At 62.6% G+C, this 18,636-nt stretch overlaps 1 protein-coding gene across 1 annotated transcript in view; it reads right to left on the bottom strand.

Moving 5' to 3' along the window:
• Positions 1-18,636, bottom strand: part of GRAMD1B (GRAM domain containing 1B) — a gene marked incomplete at its 5' end in the record, with an annotated part of 171,027 nt that overhangs the window by 40,125 nt on the left and 112,266 nt on the right. The window contains 2 exons of the mRNA XM_081113628.1: positions 1,793-1,813; positions 7,293-7,506. Coding sequence (XP_080969754.1) covers positions 1,793-1,813; positions 7,293-7,506 — 235 coding nt within the window. The remainder of the gene's footprint in view (positions 1-1,792; positions 1,814-7,292; positions 7,507-18,636) is intronic.

Here is an 18,636-nt window from a genome sequence, read left to right as displayed (position 1 = left end):
GGACCTGGAGCTTCCGGGTGGGGGTTGCACACAGCGCACAGACACGCGTGATGCACCGCACGAGCTCGATGTCAAGCGGCCGAGGGCGCGTGCTGAGGGGAGGGGGCGCGTGGTGGGGGGAGGGGGCGCGTCTGGGGAGGGTGGGGCTCCCAGGCGCAGGGATGCAGGTGGCTCTGGAAACAGCCAGGTTTGAGCATCCTGGTCGCACCAGGCAGTCACGCCAGGGAGCAGCCCAAGGCGCACTGGTGCCCTCCGAGGGGCGTGTGGGGTGATGCCTGCTGTGCGGGCCCGACACCCCGAAGTGGGCAAGCCCAGCCAGAGCCTTGGTCTCGCTTTAGGAAGGGGCAGGGCTTTAGTGGCAGGAAGGCGGGAGGGTCCTGGGTTACTTGAAGCCGGGCTCTCCCCACTGCGGCAGCTGCTGATCACTCTTTAGATGTCAACCATGAAAAACAAAGCTACGCCAGACACAGCTCCTGGCGCCTGCAGCTCGGCCAGCGGCCAGCGGCCAGCGGGAGATCCCTGTCTCAGCTTCTGCCTGCCTCCCAGTGTCCACCCGCTCTTCTGTCTCCCTCCACCACGTCCTCCGCTCAGCTCCTGGGGGTCCAAGACGCAAGGTGGGAATGAAGGGATCAAGCTGCTTGTCCTCCAGTCGGCTGCCTCGGCGTCGACTCCCCTCCCAGCAGCATGGCCGGGGCATCTGCCCCCTTTGTGCTGGTTGGGGTGAGTGGGGCTCCCCCGCCCAGGAACAGGCAGGCCTCGCGCAGAAGCCTGCAGCCTCCGGCTCCCGGACACGTGCCTGACGTGGGTCACCAGGCTGCGTGGCAGAGCATCTCCCTCCTCCCTGCGCACAGGCGATTCTGGCCCAAGTCCCTGCCTTAGCCCACACCTCTCCTCCACCCCGTCCCCACCGTCCCCTCCCAGGGAGCCCTCCCTTCCAGCATCCGCAGCCACCTGTCCCACGCCTTCTCCGGCCGTCAACCTGCCGAACGGAGCCTGGGTGGGGACCAGGGACAGACGGCATCCTGACCCGGCAGGACAGGTGTGGGGACGGCAGGCTCGGCGACAGAGGTGCCTGAGCCAGGCAGGCCAGGCCGTGGTTGCAGGCTGCCACCCCTGCCCGGGCAGCCCAGGGGCGGAGCATAGCCCGAGGGCCCGCTGAGACCAGCCAGGGGCTCCTCAGGGCACCTCAGCGCCCCGCGCCCATCCACCTGCCTGGGCCGTGGCCTTTGCAGGGCACGTGTGCTCCCAGCGTCTGGGCGTGGAGCCGCTGGTGGGCACCCACAGACACCCAGGCTGCACCCCGGCCCCCAGCACAGCGGATGCCTCCTGGGAGGGGCACACCCCTGGGCGTCAGAGGTGTGCCTGGGGGGGCAGGAGTTTAAACCCCTTCATGCTACAGTCTCTCTACCACTGCGGGGCGCGTTCTGGCTGCATTTCTCCCAGCTCCACGGCCTACGTTCTGATCCCAGAAGTCTGTCTGGTCTTCCCGACTGGCCTCCATAAGTCCAGAGGAGCCTTGCCCAGGCGGCTAGGCAAGGACGGGGGTCCACGCTCCTTGGTCTCCTTGGCACACGCTCCCCGCCCCTCAGCCCAGCACGACCCGGCCACCAAGACCCCTGCAGCTGGGCTGGTGGAGGGCTGTCCAGGAAGAGGCCCACCCCCCTCGCCCCTCAGCGTGCTGCAGGCCTCAGGCCGCCCAGCTGCTCTCTATCCCCATCCCCAGCCACGTCCACGACCACGTCCACGTCCCCCCGCCCCACATGCACCGATAAGAAGAGAAGCGGGTACTTACATTATACCAGCTCTGGCTTTTCTGAAAGGACAAAACAGAAGAGAAGGTACGTTAGTCAGGGGAGGTGGTGGCACTGGGGCATTTCTGGCTGCAGAAGGCAGGCTACACAGACAGCAGCGTGGGCGGGGGCGGGGCCCAATGCAGCTGCAGGTTCCTGTGGCTGCAGGAAGGGCTCCCAGCGCAGCCCATGCTGGTGGCTCCGCGCGGGGGACAGGCAGTGGCAGCACCAGCCAGAGCTCAGCTGGGGGAGTCGACCTCATCAAAGGTTCTGATGGGGAAGGGATGCGCGCAGGCATCCGAGACCGTCCCTGAGGCCCTGACCAGAAGCAGAGTGCAGGTGAGCCCCGCCGCCTTCCGCCAGGCCAGCCCTCTGGGGCAGGACAGGATGCTTCCGTGCAAGGGACGCGAGGGGCTGCCTAGAACTCCTTCCCGCTGCGCTGTCAGCGAGCAGATGAGGCTGCTCCCGCTCCCGCTCTCGCTGGTGCAGCAGGAGCAAGGCTAGAGCGCGTCCCTGCTACCCGGCCCCCCAGCCCAGTGGGGCCATAACTCAACACCAACAAGCCCAGTCCCGCACCAGCTCCAGGATCCGGGCGCTCTCCGTGCCCCGCCCGGGCCAAGGGGCTCATTCTGGGGCAGCGGGAGGTTCTCCGGGGGAGGAGGGCTAAGCTGCCCTGTCTGCCTCTGAGCTCGAAGGCTAGGGTCCTTCACGCACACCCCCTTGGGGGGCAGCAGAGAACACACATGCACACGTGCACGCACCTGCCCGGGCCTCGTCCTCCGAGGCTGACCCTGGGCTGAGACGGGCGCTGGGGTGCTTCCTGGTTTAGAAAGCTCCCCGGGTGTAATTCAGGTGGAGAGCCACCGGGGAGCGGGGAGCGTCTTCACTGTGCGCAGAGGTCGGCCCCTGGGCACAATGAACAACCTCTGTCCCCCTCCCGGGCCTCAAGGGCCCCACTGTCTAAGGGAAGAGGGTGGCGTGCCTGGGGGTGCAGGGCGGGTGTGTGCCTGTGGTGAGGACAGCAGGGTCCTGTGACCTCCTGCGGACACCAGCTCTCCCACCAGAAGAGTCTGCAGACTCGCCACCTCCACTTGGAAGGGGTGCGTGTGAGCAGAGGGACAGGGGTGGGTGGTGCCGCCCCGATGGGTTTGTTTCAGCCTCACACCTGATCCCAGGGGCCAGGATGTGGCCAGAGGAGCAGAGGGCATGGCAGGCCCTCACCCTCTGCAGGGTGCTTGCCAAGGCCACTCCCAAAGGCTGTCACCTCGGCCCATGGGGAAGTCATGGGTTCCCACCATGGCCTTGTCTCCCCCTCCTCCGAGGCCTTGGCAGGTCAAGGAGCCAAATCGGAACACTCGAAACCACCTGTCATCCCTGCGGACTCAAGGCCACCGGGAGCCCGGCCCTGGGACTGGAAGTCAGCCTGTCAGCATGTCAGCACCGGGCATATAGTCCAGGTCCTGCCTGCGCCCAGGGCATGAGGCTGGCAGATGTGCAGTAAAACACGTCCCAGCCGGGGGAGGCGAGCCCTGGGAGCTGCAGCCTTGACGGCCAGTTTGCCTGCATTTCATCTCGCCCAAGCCAGGTCACCAGACACCGCCTCCAGCCGAGAACACTGCCACGGCCCCAGCTCACCCCGTCCTCCTGCGCGTCAGCCCTGGGAGAAGGTGCTGCAGGGCCGTGGCTGGGTGGGCACCAACACCCTCTGGCCGCTGCTGTGCGTTCCTCCTCCTCCTCCCGTGAGGGGAGCAGGACAACGTTCTCTCCTCCTGTCCCGCCACCCAATGCCTGTCCCTTCCGAGCCTTTACAACAGAGGTCCCCCGAGGGCCGCGGCCACAGCCAGGGACCTGCCTCCTCGCTGCCTGCTGTGGTCCTTCGTGGGGGACACCTGCTCTCGAAGGGAGTGAGGAGGTGTTCTCAGGCAGGGACATGTGAGATGCACCATCACAAGCAAGAGTTCAGTCTTGTCTCTCAGCATGAGCCGACCCCTCATCAGCTGCTTCCGAGCAGCTCCTCCCTGCCCACTGAGGCGCCCAGGGAAATGGGCCCACCTGTGCCTCCCCCACGGAGCCCCTGAGCACCCCGGGGAAGGAGTCCTGGACTCTGACCCGCCTCTGACCCCCGAGCTCCGCTCTCCAGGACTGAGCCCTGAGGGTGGCCCAGCCTGAGGGGCAGGGAAGCCACAGGGGCCGGGGGCATCCCCGGGCAGGAGGGAGGCTGCCGTGTGTGGGCTCATGGAAATGCCCCATCTTGGCCAGAGGCCGGGAGGGACGGAACCACCAGTGTGGAGAGGGCTCTGCTGGCAGGTTCTCGTGGAACTGGCAGAAGGGGGAGGAGGGTCAGGAGAAGTACCCAAGACAGAGCTGCCGGGAGCTGGGGAGCCAAGGGGCCCACTCGCAGCCCCACCCGGAGGGCAGGCGCCTGGGGCCCCCAAGGCCCTGCAAACAGCTAGGCTGCTGACACAGCTCCCCTGGAGGCGGGGCCTGGCCAGTGGGCGGGGCCTGGCCGGTGGGCGGGGCCTGGCCGGTGGGCGGGGCAGCAGCGGCCCAGGGCTCTGCTCTAACAGCAGCCAGGAGAACAAACAAGTTCTCACTTTGATCAGGTTAAGTCTGTCGCACTGGAAAGGAAACCACTAACACTAGGAATGAAAAGCAGGGGAAAGGAGCCAGAGGCAGGGCCGGCTGACACGCCCAGCGCCCAGCACAGGGAGGCGGCCACTCCAGGCCAGGAAGCCGGAGGCCCAGGAATGCCGCAGGCGCCTCCTAGTGGCCCTGAGCTAGCACTACAGCGCGAGGCTGGAGGCAGCAGCAGCTCAAGGGTCCTGGGGAAGTGGACATGCCCCTGCCGCCGGCCACCTGCCACCGGCCAGTGCTGCACCGGTCAGCCTCACGTGTAGGACAGACTCCAGAGAGGGACACTGCTGACCAGCAGGCCCGGCCCCGCACTAACACGGGCAGGGAGAAATGGAGACCCCGCACGAGGCCTGGCTCCGGGGCGGGAAGCACTCAGTCCTGCCTGGACGTGGGGCCACCTCCTCCGGGAGGTGGCTGAGGGCCGGGCGTGGGGCCGACTGGGAAGGCAGTGACAATAGCTCTGGCTGCCGGGTCCCAGGCCACGGCCACATCTGTCCACCCGAGAGCCGGCTCCCCGAGGGGCCTGTGCCCCCACACAAGCACTCTCTGCTCCTCTCTGCCTCCCCCTGCAGCTCTTCCTCACTCTGGGCTCCAGGCCCCGCCCTGTGCAGAACCGGATTCCTATCCAGACCGTGTGGCCACACGCATGTCCCAGAGCGCCCCGCTGCTGCCACTGCGTGGTGGGCACGCTCGCCGCGAGTCAGTGTGGCTCTAACTGCACTTGGAGGCTGTGGTGCTGGTGGCGATGGCCGTGATGGTGAGAGAACCCGGCGGGGAGGCGGCTATGAAAGCCGGGAACTCAGAGTGTCCACGGGGCCAGGCGCTGCCTCAGTCCGCTCTGCGTCCTTTGTCCCCTCCCTCTGTGGCTCCGTAGGGAAGGGGCAAGACTAACAGTCCGCGCTCAGCGTGGGCGCCCTCCCCCCTCCCCCCTCCCCCCTCCCCCAGGGCCTCTCCAGAAGCTCAGAGTCCGGCCTGGCTCAGGGCCGCTCCCCCACTCACACAGGGTCTCCTGCCTCTGGCTTCGGGGAGCACCCCACCTCCCGGGCCCAGCCCGGCGTGGCTGTGGGCAGCCGGTGGTCTCCAGCTCCCTCTCGGACTGTGTCCTGCCCGGACGGGAGCCTGGTGTTCACACTTCTCCACGCCTCTTGCAGGACCCACTCAGGACAATCCGCACTCCCGGGCGCTCGCCTCGTCCGACCCCGAGTGCCTGGTCACTGGGACACCAGGAGGCGCCTCGCTGGGCACCGGGCGAGGGGGTCGGGAAGCGAGAGCTGCACCCTTGGGGAAACCTGTGCCGAGGCTGAGGGCAGAGCAGGGACAGAGCACCTGATGCCCACGCGGGCCGCACCTGCCCGCTCCCCGCCAGAGGAGAGGGGCTCAGGAGGGGAGGACAGAGGCCACCTCATAACCCTGTGGCCAGACAAGCCTGCCCCGTCCCCCAGCCCCCCTGCCCCCTCCCTCCAGGCCCTTCTTCCCCGTCTGGCCCACAGCAGCCCGGGTGCCAGCCCAGGCCCGTCTCGCCTCCTGGCAACATGAGCAGCGGTGGCTGGGGGCAGGAGGCGGGCAAGGGTGCTCAGGCGGAGAGCTCCCCGTGGGAGGCGGGGAAGGAGGCCACCCTCCAGCACCCGGAACTCATCTGTGGGGACCCATGACCCTCAGCTGGCTCCTCCAGGGATCAGGAATCACCCACCAGGGCAGGCCCAGGGGTCAGAGCCTCCCTCCCCCAAAGACTCTGCTTCCAGGTGGCGGTAAGGGGGCAGGTCCCCAGCCCCAGGCAGTGTTGGGGAGCAGGCAGAGACATGGGGGGCGGGGCGCAGGTCTCTTTGGCTCCAGGTGCAGGGAAACCGGTCCCTTACCCGCCCTTGGTAACATCAGGCAGCCGGCCCCAGGCAGCGGGCGGGCCTCTGGGAAAGGGACCAAGCAAGACACGGGCCAGGGCGGGCGGGGGGCAGGGGGCGCAGAGCACTACAGACAAGTGGACGAGGGGGCCACAGAGACGGGACGGCTTACTTTTGAGAGGCGCCTGTGAGACTAAGGCCGTGCATGCAAAGAAGGGGTGTGGCGAAGGGGGAAGAGGAAGAACAAGAAGTCAAAAGGCAGCTTCAGGTCCAGGCCTTTCCCGTGCCTCCCGGACCTCAGAACCGCCCCAGGCCCGCGAGCCCAGCGGGGAGGGCATCTAGACACACACCTCCTGCTCCCCAGGGCTGAGGGGCAGGGACGCTGGGCCCCAGGAGCAGCCCAGTCCTCAGGCACAGGCTGGTGCTCACGGTGGTGCCCGCGCCTGGGAGGGAGGGGGGTGCCTGTCCCATCTTCCCGGACAGATGAGCATCAAATGGATGCCACCAAAGGGAGACAATGTGAGGCCAGGGTGGAGGCTGCAAACAGCATGAGTGTCAACCCATGAATAGGAGGTCAGGGTTCGATTCCCGGTCAGGGCACATGCCCGGGTTGCAGGCTCAATTCCCAGTGTGGGGCCTGCAGAAGGCAGCCGATCCATGATTCTCTATCATTGATGTTTCTATCTCTTTCTCTCTCTCTCTCTCCCTTCCTCTCTGAAATTAAAAAAAAAAAAGCTAAACACAGACCCGTCCTGACTCCCGGAGCCCCCCTCCTCCAAGCCTCCAGGTGTGCGAGGCCCCCTAGCCCCTCCATGGGGTCCTGACCAGCCCCAGCCTTCCCTGAGCGCTCAGCGGAGAAGAGGGCTGTAAGGAGGGCTCCCTGCCTGCCCCACCCTCACCCACTGAGCCAGGGCTCTCTCAGGACACTAGGGTCCCTCAGGAAGGGGTGATCACCTCCCCATCCCCCAACACCATGCCCCCGCGTCGGCTGACAAGCAAGTGGCGTCCAGGACAGGGACCCCGGGCTCACCTTGGAGTTCTTGCCGCCTGCACTCCGGCCGGACTGCGAGGAGCAGCTGCGCTGCACGCCCTGCTCAGGCGTGGAGGGGGACTTGTCCGAGGAGTGGTCGGAGCCCTTCTCCACCATGGCGTCCGCGTCCGGGCTCTGGGGGGTGGGCGAGCGGGACCGCTTCCGGAGGACAGGGGAGCAGGCCGGCGAGCTGCGGTTGGAGTTACTGGCAGTGCTGCAGGGGCGGGAGGGGGCGGGAGGGAGGGGAGGGGAGGGAAGACAGCCGTGAGTGACTGAGGGCCAAGACAGGTACCAAAGTCTGCAGCTGGGGAGAGAGAAAAGGGCCCAGCTACACTCACTGCACCGCAATACTGCTGCTGGCCAGCAGAGGGCGGCGGTGTCAATGTGAAACGGAAACCGGAATAGGAAGGGCCAAATGGACAGATATCCACCCACCTCCCTCCACCCATCACCTGTCCGCCCATCACCTGTCCGCCCACCCATCACCTGTCCACCCACCTCCCTCCACCCATCACCTGTCCGCCCATCACCTGTCCGCCCACCCATCACCTGTCCGCCCACCCATCACCTGTCCACCCACCTCCCTCCACCCATCACCTGTCCGCCCATCACCTGTCCGCCCACCCATCACCTGTCCGCCCACCTACATGTTGCTAGAGCCCCCTACGGTATGCCAAGGACTGTCTAGAAAAAACAGATTTTAAGGGCTGAAGGATCATTAGAGGTCATGTAATACTATCAGCTCATTGACACATGCTGCCAACCCAGTTTTTACATTTTGATTGGGAGATATTTATCCACATAAATAATCCTACTTTTCAAAACATTCACATACATATTATTTCACTGGGATCTTAAATCATTCCACCGAGGTAGTAGTGAGAAATGCCATAATCCCTGTTTTATTTTTTAAAATATATTTTTTATTGATTTCAGAGAGGAAGGGAGAGGAAAGAGAGATACAAACATCGATGATGAGACAGAATCATTGATTGGCTGCCTCGTGTGCGCCCCCTACTGGGGATCGAGCCCACAACCCCAGGCATGTGCCCTTGACCGGAATTGAACCAGGGACTCTTCAGTCCGCAGGCTGATGCTCTATCCACTGAGCCAGACCAGCTAGGGCTTTAATCCCTATTTTTAAAAGTTAAGACCAATGTGTGGCAAAGAGAAGCTCAGTGTCCTCAATCACAGAAAGTGCAGAAGCAAACTGTGGATCTCCGGACTTGTCACGCACCCCACCACACCATCTCCTTGAAAGGCCCACTGGCGCGCTTCCCAGCCCGGGAAAGAGGAACACGGCACAGCTCTCACGTCCGCACTGCGCGCCTCCCATTAGGCTCATCGCATTAGGCACCTGGCGCGGCCACAGGACCACACTCCCGACAGCAACCCTTACGAGCCGTGTCAACACTTACCAGGGGCCGCTAGCCTGTTTCCTAATGGGAGAGAAGCAAAGAGATGACGAGGAGAGGGAACGAAATCCAGTGCAGTTAAGCTCTAATCGGTGATTGCTTTGCTCTGAGGATGGAGGAGACGGAAAAAGGAAAAGGTGAGGGAGGACAGACAGTGGAAGAGGACGGACAGTGTGAGGCCAGACGCCGAAGCGGCACCGGGGGAGAGGGGAGCCAGGGACCCCTGCCCACAGGGCAGCGGAGAGCAGGGTCGGCGCTGGGCGCAGCCGGAGCCCAGGGGGAGGCCCCCTACGCAAGGCGAGTGCAGCGAGGGGCCTGTCATTTGCGGAGAGCCAGCTGCGACTTCAGAGGCCCCGTCGGACCCAATTGCAATGAAAACCAGGCCCCTTTCCGCAGAGACCTCCAACCGGATCCTCACGGAGAGAACAGGAAGGGAGCCCAACGCCCAAACCAGCAGGCCGGCCCCGAGGGGAGGGAGGGCCGTGCGCTAATTTCTGGAGAGAACGCATGGAGGGGCGGGAAGGGGGCCAGGGAGGAGAGAGGCCGATGTGGCCGGGATGCTGAAGACACCGGCGTGTTCAGCTCCACCTCGAAGCAGAGTTCACGTTTAGGAACTCACTTGCTCTACCAACACTGACTGTGATTTAGAAAACGAGGCTGTCCGGGTCTGGCCCATCCCCCGACCGACCTGCTTCACTACCACAAGCTGACCGGAAAAGCCCTCCTTCTCCGCAGGGGAGCGCAGAGCTCCCGCACCCCGGCCCGAGCTCCCGGGGACCCAGGCGCTCACTTCCGGGCTGCTCCTGGCTCTGGGCCACTTGCAACCGCAGCCAACTTCACTGTTTTAAACTGTCCCCTAGGACAGTGGTCGGCAAACTGGCCTCTTGAGTGTGGCTCTTCCACAAAATACCACGTGCGGGCGCGCACGTACAGTGCGATTGAAACTTCGCGGCCCATGCCACGGGGCCAAAGAGCCACATGTGGCTCGCGAGCCGCCCTTTGCCGACTACTGCCCTCGGATCGCCCCGACCCCAGCTTTGCTGAGAGAAGCGCCGAGCACGCCCACCCCAGACACCTCGCCCGCAGCCTGGCTCCTGCCCTGCCCTCCACGAGGCACGTCTTCCACGGGATTCTGTCCTGCATCGCCGAGGAGGCGGCCTTCAGGCAAGGGCTGGGCAGCACATTCCTACTCAGAGGAAACGCACTCCAGCCTCCAAGCCTCAGGGATGATCAGCCCTGGAGCCCGATGTCCGTGACTTCCTCCCTATCGCCAGCCGCCCAAGGTGCCTAAAATGCTTTCAACACGTCACTGTCACTTTAATCTCGAGGCTTGTAAGACCTAATCACCGATGTTCTTGAAAGTCTCTCCTCCCCCGGGTGACACACGCCTCCCCCATTGTCCTGTCTGGGCCGCTGGCTCCTCTCCCGCTACCGAGAGGAAATGCAGTCCTTCTCCGATGACGATGACGCGCCCTCCAGCGCCCTCGCTCCTGCTTCCGTGCCTCCAACTCTGCCCCCCAGCAAGGCCGCCGCCTCGGCTCCCAGCTCCAGGGCACAACCGCGGCCAGGACATTTCCTCCAGAGTCCCGATGTCCCGGAGCACCTCCCACTGACAGCCGTCCCCGCCCTCTCCCCTTTCTCAACAGCTTGATCACTTCCTGGTCTCGCAGGCTGCGAACCCACCTCTTCCATCTCCCCCATGAACGCGGAGTCACTGAGCCATCAGTGGTACTTCCTTCGGGAAGCTCCCAGCCCCTGCCGTCTCCGCCCCTCCCCACCCCCGCCCCCGCCCCCGCCCAGGGCAGCAAGGCAGGTCCATGCCTCCAGCAGCCTCCTACGTGGCCCCCTCCATCTCCTTCTCTTCCACACCCACTCACAATGCTGTCCTTAAATCTGTCTGAATGTAAGCCCCACAGTACCTCCCCGCCCGACCGGCATCCACATTCACGTCTAAACTCCTGGGAACGGAGCTGAAGCTCAGCTGAAAGAATCTGACGCTTACCTATATTTAGACACTTTCTCTCTCCTTATGCCGCTGAGAGTCCCTGTACTTCAGTCCGACTGATCTGCGGCCTTCTTACTGTGGTTCTCAGCCTGCTGCCTCCCAACTCCAGGCCACCGCTCACTGCTCGAGGGTGAGAGTCCTTCCCCTCCTTCCCCAGCTACTGGGTGGAGTCCTGTTCATCCTTTCAGGCCCGTCTCAAACCCCACCTTCTCCGGAAAGTTCTCCGAATCAACACCTCTGCACTGATTGAGCATTTAACACACCCTGCCCCTCCCAGGTGGCCCAGGGCGATGCTGGGGCTGCGAGCTCAGGTCTGCTGGTTTGACTCCCCCTGGTGAACGCCTTCATCCCCAAGGCGTTAACCACCCCCAGCGCCAGGACATCTCCCAGATCTTACCCCGGCCTGCTAGTATTAACAAAAGAGCAAATCGCTGGCGGATGTTCCACAATTCCTGGCCCGGCACCATCACGTATTATCTTATCCAACTGCCTCAACCAACCTAGGCAGCATTAACGGATGTTACTATTAGTCTTGTTTTTCAGTTGATAACACTGAATTTTTGACAGACTGATTCACCCGAAGTCCCACAGACGGGTAAGGCGCAGGCCCGAGGCGAAGCATGGGCCTATCTGATAGCGAGTTTCTCAGAGCCACGTGTTCAAAATGGTTGTTTGCTGGGCTGGCTGGGGAGCTGGGGAATAGAGAAACGAAGGAACCGACCTCCTGCCTCCAGCCTTCCCTCTGTCCTCTATGTTGCTTCTAAACGTGAATTCCTCACTTCGGACCACCCTCTCCCACGGCTATGCCTCTACGGTTTCCCCCCAAGCCCCCCCGCCCCGCCCCCCGACCCTGCACCACACAGAAGCTTCGGAGCTCTACTTCCAACTCAGCAAAATCACTGCTAGACTCTCTCCAGTCGGAGACTCTTAACAGGCAGCCCATTATCCTACGGCTTCGGACGTCCCGCTGAGCAAATAGCACCAAGTCCAGCCCTGGCGGCTGGCTGGCTGGGCGTCCCCACGCCAAAGGCTCCAGGCCCCAGTCCCAGGCAGGGCACATGCCTAGGGTTCAGTGTGATCCACGGTTGGGGCGTGTATGGGAGGCAACCGATCAGTGCGCTCTCTCTCTCTCTCTCTCTCTCTCTCTCTCTCTCTCTCTCTCTCCCCCTCTTCCTTCCTCTCTCTCAAAATCAATAAATACATCCTCGGGTGAGGATCACAAAAGTTCCCGTGTCTCTCAGAACCTGCAGTCCCGTGTCCTTCACACACACTCTAATCTGGTCCTGCCACCACTACTGATAATCTGTTGCATTATTTCAAACTCTTGGGATGTGTTTTTATTTCACTTTTATTAGATTCATGTTCTGCTCATTTACTCCCGGACCACAGGCTTTTGTTTCTTCGGTTTCTCCTGGGAGATCTTTCTCTTCTGTGCAACCTCCTGCTCTGGCTGAGGGACCTCTCAGTGGCAGGGAGCGCTCAGGGGGTTCACCCGCCCCCGGGCCGGCAGGTTTCAGGCCGCACCTCGGGCTCAGTTCACCGGGATGTGCTCGAGGACCAGAGTCTACACCGGAACCCGGAAGGTCAGCATCGCTCTCTGATGGTTAAGTTTGTGATGCGAACGTTCAGCGCTCTCTCTGGGCCACCAACCCGTGTCCAGCCCACTGTTGGGTCTGGGCCCCCCCAGGACTCCACCACGAACGACGGAAGGGCGCCCCCTGCTGCTTTAAAGGGACCTCCTTCCGACACTTGGCGGCTTTTCGAATCTGCATGCGCTGATGGCCTGGGCAGTTTCACGGGTGTTCTTAAAGTGAGCACGAAGACCCGAGCCCCTTGATTTGCATGATTTTGTGGGGTTTTCTGGGTCTAGAGAATAGCGAACCATTTTCAGATGGTCACCTCTGGCCACTTTGGGGCCAAAAGCTTGGGATTTTAAAGCTGAAACTGACCTCAGATTTGCTACAGAAAGGGAAGGAAGACTGGTAATGAAGGGGCTGGTGGACGAGGATTCCCTTCCGGAGTTTAGAATTAATACACCCAACTCGCACCTTCACTAATGAGAAACCTGAAAACAGGGAGGCTAAGGCCTGGCCCAGGAAATGTGAACTCATATCTGGATCTTCCTTCCACAAACGTTTGCAGAGCGCCCGGCACAGAGCTGAGCGCCAGCGTCCACGCAGGGAGGGTCTGCTCAGCACCTGGCACAGAGCTGGGCACTGGCGTCCACGCAGGGAGGGTCTGCTCAGCACCTGGCACAGAGCTGGGCGCCCACGTCCACGCAGGGAGGGTCTGCTCAGCACCTGGCACAGAGCTGGGCACTGGCGTCCACGCAGGGAGGGTCTGCTCAGCACCTGGCACAGAGCTGGGCACTGGCGTCCACGCGGGGAGGGTCTGCGCAGCGCCTGGCACAGAGCTGGGCACTGGCGTCCACGCGGGGAGGGTCTGCGCAGCGCCTGGCACAGAGCTGGGCACTGGCGACCACGCAGGGAGGGTCTGCTCAGCACCTGGCACAGAGCTGGGCACTGGCGTCCACACAGGGAGGGTCTGCGCAGCACCTGGCACAGAGCTGGGCACTGGCGTCCACACAGGGAGGGTCTGCTCAGCACCTGGCACAGAGCTGGGCACTGGCGTCCACGCGGGGAGGGTCTGCGCAGCGCCTGGCACAGAGCTGGACACTGGCGTCCACGCGGGGATGGTCTGCGCAGCGCCTGGCACAGAGCTGGACACTGGCGTCCACGCGGGGAGGGTCTGCGCAGCGCCTGGCACAGAGCTGGACACTGGCGTCCACGCGGGGAGGGTCTGCGCAGCGCCTGGCACAGAGCTGGGCACTGGCGTCCACGCGGGGAGGGTCTGCTGAGCGCCTTGCACAGAGCTGGGCACCCGTGTCCACGCAGGGAGGGTCTGGGCAGCGCCTGGCACAGAGCTGAGCGCCCGCGTCCACACGGGGAGGGTCTGCTCAGCACCTGGCACAGAGCTGGGCACTGGCGTCCACGCGGGGACGGTCTGCTCAGCACCTGGCACAGAGCTGGGCACTGGCGTCCACGCGGGGACGGTCTGCGCAGCGCCTGGCACAGAGCTGGGCACTGGCGTCCACGCAGGGAGGGTCTGCGCAGCGCCTGGCACAGAGCTGGGCGCCCGCGTCCACACGGGAGGGTCTGCTGAGCGCCTGGCACAGAGCTGGGCGCCCGTGTCCACGCAGGGTCTGCTCAGCACCTGGCACAGAGCTGGGTGCCCACGCCCACGCGGGGAGGGAGGGGACCCTGTGCTGACGTTCCATTAGAAGAGCCAGGCGCCTGCTCCTCACATTTCAGCGTCAGCGACCACTGGCGACAGAGTGAGCGAGGGAATCCTGGCCCGGCTTGAGGGACAGGAAAGGCTTCCTTATGGGCATGGCACTCTCCGGCCGCTGGGCTCAGTTGAGCATCAACCTCTGAACCAGGAGGTCACGGTTTGATTCCGGTCAGGGCACAGGCCCGGGTTGCGGGCTCGATCCCCAGTGAGAGGCGTGCAGGAGGCAGCCAAGCAGTGATTCTCTCATCATTGATGTTTCTATCTCTCTCTCCCTCTCCCCTCCTCTCTGAAATGAATAATAATATATTTTTTAAAAGAATATGGCACTGAGACTTAAGCCAGATTCAGGAAAATGTGTTAGAGTTAGGAGCAGTGGTTCTCAACCTGTGGGCATGACAGGAGCGGAGAGAACGGTTCTGGAAAGAAACAAACGAAAGTTCCAGGATGAACAACAGTGTGGAGGCCTGAACTACAGTGAGCATCACCAGAGACGGTGTGACTGAAGCAAAACGTGCTTGAGAGAGACTCCTGTAGTCAACGCTCCCCACAAAGGCCCAATGAACCCCCCCTCCCCCCCCCCCGGCCGCCTGCAGCCCCAGCCCCTGGTGGGGGGCGGGCAGCGGTCACTCCCTCCCACTCCTCCTGTTCTTGAGCTCTCCAACAAAGACCGCTCTCCTCCTCCCCTGCTTACCTTGCTTGCAAACAGTGCTTCCTTAAGTCTGACCACAGTACCTCACGCTACCATCTGATCCTACTCCCTAGAGCAGTGGTTCTCAACCTTCCTAATGCCGCGACCCTTTAATACAGCTCCTCATGTTGTGGTGACCCGCAACCATAAAATTATTTTCGTTGCTACTTCATCACTGTCATGTTGCTACTGTTATGAATCGTCATGTAAATATCTGATATGCAGGATGTATGTTCATTGTGACAAATTGAACATAATTAAAGCATAGTGATTAATCACAAAAACAATATGTAATTATATATGTGTTTTCCGATGGTCTTAGGTGTCCCCTGTGAAAGGGTGGTTCGACCCCCAAAGGGGTCGCGACCCACAGGTTGAGAACCGCTGCCCTAGAGTGACTTTGGGCGCAAGTCCTTGAAAAACTGGGGCATGTGGAGCGAGGACAAGGGCCAAAGGCTCCCGGGCCTTCTGCAGCGACTGCTCACCTCCCACCCCCACCCGGGCAGGGAGCCCCACCGCTCTGCTTGGCTGTCTCTCCCCCCACACCCCCGGGCGGGGAGCCCCACCGCTCTGCTTGGCTCACCTCCCACCCCCAGCCCCGGGCGGGGAGCCCCACCGCTCTGCTTGGCTGTCTCTCCCACCCCCAGCCCCGGGTGGGGAGCCCCACCGCTCTGCTTGGCTGTCTCTCCCACCCCCAGCCCCGGGTGGGGAGCCCCACCGCTCTGCTTGGCTGTCTCTCCCACCCTCCGCCCCACGGACACAGGCAGGTCTTGTCAGCAAGCCGGCTCCGGGCAGCCACCCCTGCACTGTTCAGAAGCAGAACCCGCAGACGGAAGAGTTCGGTAATGTCCCGTCTTCAAAGAAACCCATTCTTTCTGCCCCAGAGATCACAGAACCTGGACCTGCTGCCCACACCCCGCGCCTCCCCCTGGTGGATGGCGGCAGCGCCCCTCCCACCCTCCCCCCTCCCCCCTCCCAGGACCATGGTTAAACGCAATAACGCAATAACGTAAGTATAGTACAGGTGCTTGGTACATAGTGGGTGCTCAGTATTAGTGAGGCTTCATCACAAACGCCTTTGTTCCTCTCTGGGGCGTGTGGAACACGCATCCTTGCCCCTCCCCTCCCAAGCATCACCCCACGACGGGGGACCAGATACACTGGGTGGCTCCTTAAAGCGCAGAACCCCAGCCCCACCCCCTCAATTCGCGGCCACTCTGGGGGAGGGCTCACGAACCTGCACCTGCGTGTTAAATCAGCACCATAGCTGACTGCTGTCCTCTAGAACGAGGGTTGCTGTCCCGAGGACGAGTCTTACAAGGACCAAGGAGTCAGTGCTGTGTCCGCCCCAGAGGGCAGACACGGGCACACGGCTCCGAGAGTGTGCCAGCTGCTCGGTGTCTACCACTGGGGGGACTCGCTGGAGCAGAAAGCCAGCCGACGTGTCACACCTGCCCTGGTGCAGAGCCGGAGCCGTGGTGCAGAGCCGGAGCCCTGGTGCAGAGCCGGAGCCCTGGTGCAGAGCCCGGAGCTGCTGCGGCTGAGCCAGGAGACGCGGTTCTCAGGGTCTGGCTGCCACTCAGCACCCGGGGGGATGAAGTCCCCTCCCATCCCGTGCCAATTCCGAAGGTTCATCCATACGCCTCCTCAGTCCTTTACAGCATCCCTGCAAACACATGCGAACTCGCCAGCTCCACTATGAATTCTCCCACAGCACATGCTCAAGTGTCCGAGCTAGAAAGACCACAGGCGTATTTGCATAACATTTGCATGAGATTTACATGCTCCCTGCAAATGCCTCCCTGCCGCTGTCTACCTACACAGGCTCTAAATTCAGCTTATTTTATCGGACGCCCTGCAGTGACGGTGCCTCAATTCCTTCTGCACTCCGGCCTGTCACTCAGCAGTGTCCGTTCCCTCATGAGACCACAGCACGGCCGAGGGAAGACAGACCCACTAGCACTGAGCAGAGGAGGAAAATGGCCCAAATCCCAAATCCCAGCGGGGCCCCGATTCCCCTTGGGCCCTCGTTAGAAAGCAAAACACCGCTCTAACCGGTTTGGTTCAGTGGATGGAGTGTCGGCCTGCGGACTGAAGGGTCCCGGGTTCGATTCCGGTCAAAGGCATGTACCTGGGTTGCGGGCACATCCCCAGTAGGGGATGTGCAGGAGGCAGCTGATCAATGTTTCTCTCTCATCGATGTTTCTAACGCTCTATCCCTCTCCCTTCCTCTCTGTAAATATATATATGCAAAACAACAAGCCACCTAATAGAAACACCTGCCAGGGCCGCTCCCTGCTGCCGTGATGTCCGGGACCTCTGTGTCTTGGGCCCCTTTACCCACGAAAGTCAAGCCACTGCCGCAGGGACCCCAGGGACCCGGGAGAGCATGGTGCAGAGGGAGTGGGGGGCCGTCTAGAGAGGGGGCAGGGCTGCCCCCAGGGTTCACAGGCAGCTGCACAGGCAAGTCTCAGTGCTCCCCCACTTTTTAGGGTGTTGGATGGGGTTGGGCTCGAAAGGGTGAGAAATGTACTACTGCTCCCCTGAGAGGAGCTCCCGGGACCACGCGTGGCGCCCACTCCGCGATCCCCCGCATCGCCCCGGAGCCAACCGGCAGCAGCGCCACCTCTGGGGCCCGTCCTTGGAGGGAGACAGTTCGGTGTCGTACATGGCCACCTGGCTGCAGCACGGGCCATGGGCTGCCCGGACAAGGCTTTTTGTTGTTGCTTTTATTTAATGGGGTAGAGCAGCCATCTTCAGCCTTTTCCATCTTGGGGCTCATAAACCGGCTACCGAAATTCCGCGGCACAGAAAGGAGACTTCTCGTCGATCTGACCAAAAAAGGTACATTTTTGATTCATTCACACCAGACGGCTGTTGTGTTGGCTGTTGTCACTTCTCTCTCTGACAAGCGAAGGGAAAGAGGCCGGCCCTGACTAAGGAGCACTGCAGCTTCCGAAGTTGGGGCGCTGGCGGGGCCCACGGAGCGGATGTGCTCTGTCGCTGCGCCCCGGGCCGGAGGCCGCAGCAGGCGCGTCTCAGCCGGGCAGGCGCTCCTGAGATGACGCCTCTCCGACCGCAGCTCCCACCGTGCCCGCCGCAGAGCTGGGCACAGAACGGCCTCCTTCAACTGCCCCGCAGGCGTGAGGGGCAGAGGAACGTCCTGTGCTCCGTTTGGGGAGCTTTCGGACACTGCCCGGGGCTCTCCCAGTGGCCTCTGGGTAAAGCGCACACGGTTCAGGACCGGCCCCTCTGCCCTGGAATTTGGAACCAAGAAGGTGGAACCAGGACTCACGCTCGTTCCATCCCAGGCAGCTCTCCAGCTCACTAACCTGCCACAGGCCACCAGACACCGGCCACAGCCACTGGACATCAGCCACAGGCCACTGGCCAGGCCGCCCGCTCTCAGGCTCGGTCCCTCGCTGGCGCCGTCTCTGTAAACACTGCGTGGGCATTCCCATGAGCGGCAAGCTCCTCACCCACTTCTCCTTCCCCCTTCCCGTTCGAGTGTCTATGGAAAGTCCAACACTTTTTAAATCTCGCAGGGGAATGGGAGGTGGCAGAGCCCACCTAGAACTGCGTCCAGCTGATTAGGGACCCACTTACGCCAGAATGAATTCCTGGTGGTGGGGGAAGCCCCAGCCGTGGCTTCAGTTGTTGATGAAGTTATGACCAGTTACCATACGGGCAAGGCCCACAGAGAGCCCTGGCCGAGTGAGAGGGGCAGAACTCCCGCTTCCCTGGTGCGTCTGGGGCGCTGGGGAGGCCGGGCCGGGCACTCAGTTGCCGTTCCCACTCGCCCCAAGAAGGGCTCCACTAGCCCCGAGAAGGGCTCTCCCTCCCAATGGCAGGGCCGCCTCCGTCCCACCCGTCTCCCGGGCTTTCCTGCCACTTCTGTGCAGCCCAGAGTTTGGAATTCAGTCCAGGAACAGGCAAGACAAACAC

This window comes from Myotis nattereri (assembly GCF_964212035.1).
Source record: "Myotis nattereri genome assembly, chromosome: 19".
NCBI classification, from domain to species: Eukaryota; Metazoa; Chordata; class Mammalia; order Chiroptera; family Vespertilionidae; genus Myotis; species Myotis nattereri.
This window is presented reverse-complemented; position numbering and strand designations above follow the sequence as displayed.